The sequence below is a fragment of the Pinus tabuliformis genome, chromosome 2_2, assembly GCF_031772625.1.
Source record: "Pinus tabuliformis cultivar Carrire ecotype Pingquan chromosome 2_2, CPIR1, whole genome shotgun sequence".
Taxonomy (NCBI): Eukaryota; Viridiplantae; Streptophyta; class Pinopsida; order Pinales; family Pinaceae; genus Pinus; species Pinus tabuliformis.
Window position 1 is genome coordinate 1,037,125,882 of NC_142300.1, and position 2,283 is coordinate 1,037,128,164.

General features: G+C 41.7%; 1 protein-coding gene across 1 annotated transcript; it reads right to left on the reverse strand.

The window, feature by feature from the left end:
* Positions 1-349: 349 nt before the first annotated feature.
* On the reverse strand, positions 350-1,673 carry LOC149196912 (putative UPF0481 protein At3g02645). The gene is made up of 2 exons (XM_089408492.1): positions 1,275-1,673; positions 350-1,183 (listed from the first exon to the last, which is right to left on the reverse strand). The coding sequence occupies exons 1-2, from the start codon at positions 1,671-1,673 to the stop codon at positions 350-352; spliced, it is 1,233 nt and encodes a 410-aa protein (XP_089264618.1).
* Between the last annotated feature and the right edge of the window lie 610 nt (positions 1,674-2,283).

Genomic DNA, 2,283 nt, shown 5'->3' on the forward strand with positions numbered 1-2,283 from the left:
TTTCATTAATTGGGCTCTCGATTGATTTCTGCATAAAGATTCGCACTGTCTAAATAGACAATAATTCTTGTCTTTATAAAGACAATAATAATATGTGTTCTATATTGTCTTTATAGAGACAATTTTTTGAGACATTATATTTTGCCACACCCGCTTAGAGACAATATTTAAGACAATACACAAGTTTCTTTTTGTCTTAAGTTAAGACAATTGACTCAAATATTGTCTTAAATATTGTCTTAAAACCCCCCTACATATAGTAGCGGATGGTGATACATCTTATCCAAATTGCAAATCATCAACGGACTACAAATCACTTATCTAGTTCGATGGAAAAACAGCAAAGGGGCTACTTCTTAATTGTGTATATCATTTGAATTAGGGTGAGACACAATGTAGCAAAGGCCACCACCAAAGCTATAGTTTTCCACAGCGATGAGAAATGATCCCGCCAATGCTCTGCAAGCTGGACCCTAATTCTATTTTTGTAGTTTGCATTCACATTTTTTCTCAGTTCATCGAAGATATTTGGCATCCTCACGGTGACTCCCTTGAATAGACCGTTGAAAAGGTCGACAACCTCTTGGTCACTCCCAAGCAGGTTTGTAAGGATGCCCATTGATCTTAGGAAAGCCACGTCTTTTTGCGAGTCAATGAAGTCGTCCATGAGATTCACGTAACTAATAACGTAATTGAGTTCTAATGGTCTGCACATCTCAAAAGCAATTAATTTACGGAATTGTACCTCTGTGTCGTATGTGATAGAGAGCAGGGGAAGATAAATTGTGGAGTTGTCCCGGTCAAATTTAATCTGCCCGATGCATCCATTGCATGGTCGAAATTTGATCCCAGCATTTTTTAATTCTTCTGCAGGAGGGATGCTTTCGAAGTCATGATTCAGTGCCTTGTTTTTGTCTAGGAGCATTTGAAGGCACCGACCAATACATCTTTCAATGGAGATTCTATGCTCACCTTGATTCACAGGGTTAGCCTGATTGGAAGGCCGATATACAATTACCTTGTGCACGAAACCTAAAAGATGATGAACTTCTGTGGCAGCTGACTCTAGCCAGTCAAGTTGCAATAGAGCAGTTCTATCTTCACTGTAGATTTTGAACAAACCACAAGTACCCTTCACCATCACATTCAAAAGAGTCGCCCTGACATGGTCGTCCTCGGGGTTCTACAATTGTAGTAAGTATAGGAGAATGATGCAGGGTATTGAATGCAGAGAACATGTTTTCCCCAAAAATAGGGTCATTTATCTTACTCGCCTGGAATCCGCGCTCATCCAGAGTTTTTAATACTTCTAGGATGAAGCAACCGTCCAAACTTAGCATCCTAGCGAGGCTATTTCTATCGCAATCAATGCTTCCTTCGTAGCTGTCCCTGATTTCATCCTCTCTCCTCAAGATTGCCTTCCTTGAATTCTTGGCGAAAGTCACATCATCTACATCGAGGTTCATCTTGATATTGAACCTAGTCATCATGTTACGCAGGGCTCTTCCTTTGCAATGGTCCATTGCATGAAGCTCTTCACTTCTGTGATGATATGGACCCAACGAAACTCCTTGAGGGACATATGCCTCCCTTTTTATGTATTTCAGGAAGTTAGGAATTTTAAATATGGTCACAGACCACAATCTGAGACGAACATGGGGATCCTCTTTCATATTATTAAGCCATTCCTCTTCGTTGATCCATCTTCGTGGTTTTTTACCATATAGTGATTGTCCACGTAGCCTCTATTGCCCATCATCACTCTCAGCATCTGAGTCTCTTTCACTCTCTGTGAGAATCTTTTTCAATATTGGCTTTCGTTTACTCGTGGAGGGAATCTCGGGAAATGGCTTTCTTTCACTCTTGGAGGGAATCTCGGGACCTGGCTCTTTTTCACTCTTGGAGGGAATCTCAGCAATCGGCTCTCTTTTACTGGTGGAGAGAATCTTCGGAACTGGCTCTCTTTCAATCTGGGAGGGAATCTCGGGAACTGGATCTCTTTCGTTCTTGGCAGGAATCTCGGGAACTGGCTCTCTTTCACTTTGGGAGGGAATCTCCGGAATTGTCTCTCTTTCACTCTGGGAGGGAATCTCAGTAACTCGCTCTCTTTCACTCTCGGAGGGAATCTCGGGCACTAGCTCTTCATAACTTTTGGAGTGATTCTCGGCATCTAGCTTTCTTTTACTCTGGGAGTGAATCTCGGCAACTGGTTTTCCTTTACTCTGGGCTGCCAAGTCTCCACACATCTTATTATGACAATTTCAGCGCAGAGATTACTTTGTC

What these genes read in the sequence shown, in the direction of transcription:
- LOC149196912 (XM_089408492.1), bottom strand. Translation starts at nt 1,673, where the DNA reads ATGAAAGAGGATCCCCATGTTCGTCTCAGATTGTGGTCTGTGACCATA. An exon ending in TGGATGAGCGCGGATTCCAG is followed by an intron (nt 1,184 to 1,274) that starts GCGAGTAAGATA and finishes CTACAATTGTAG; the next exon opens with AACCCCGAGGACGACCATGT.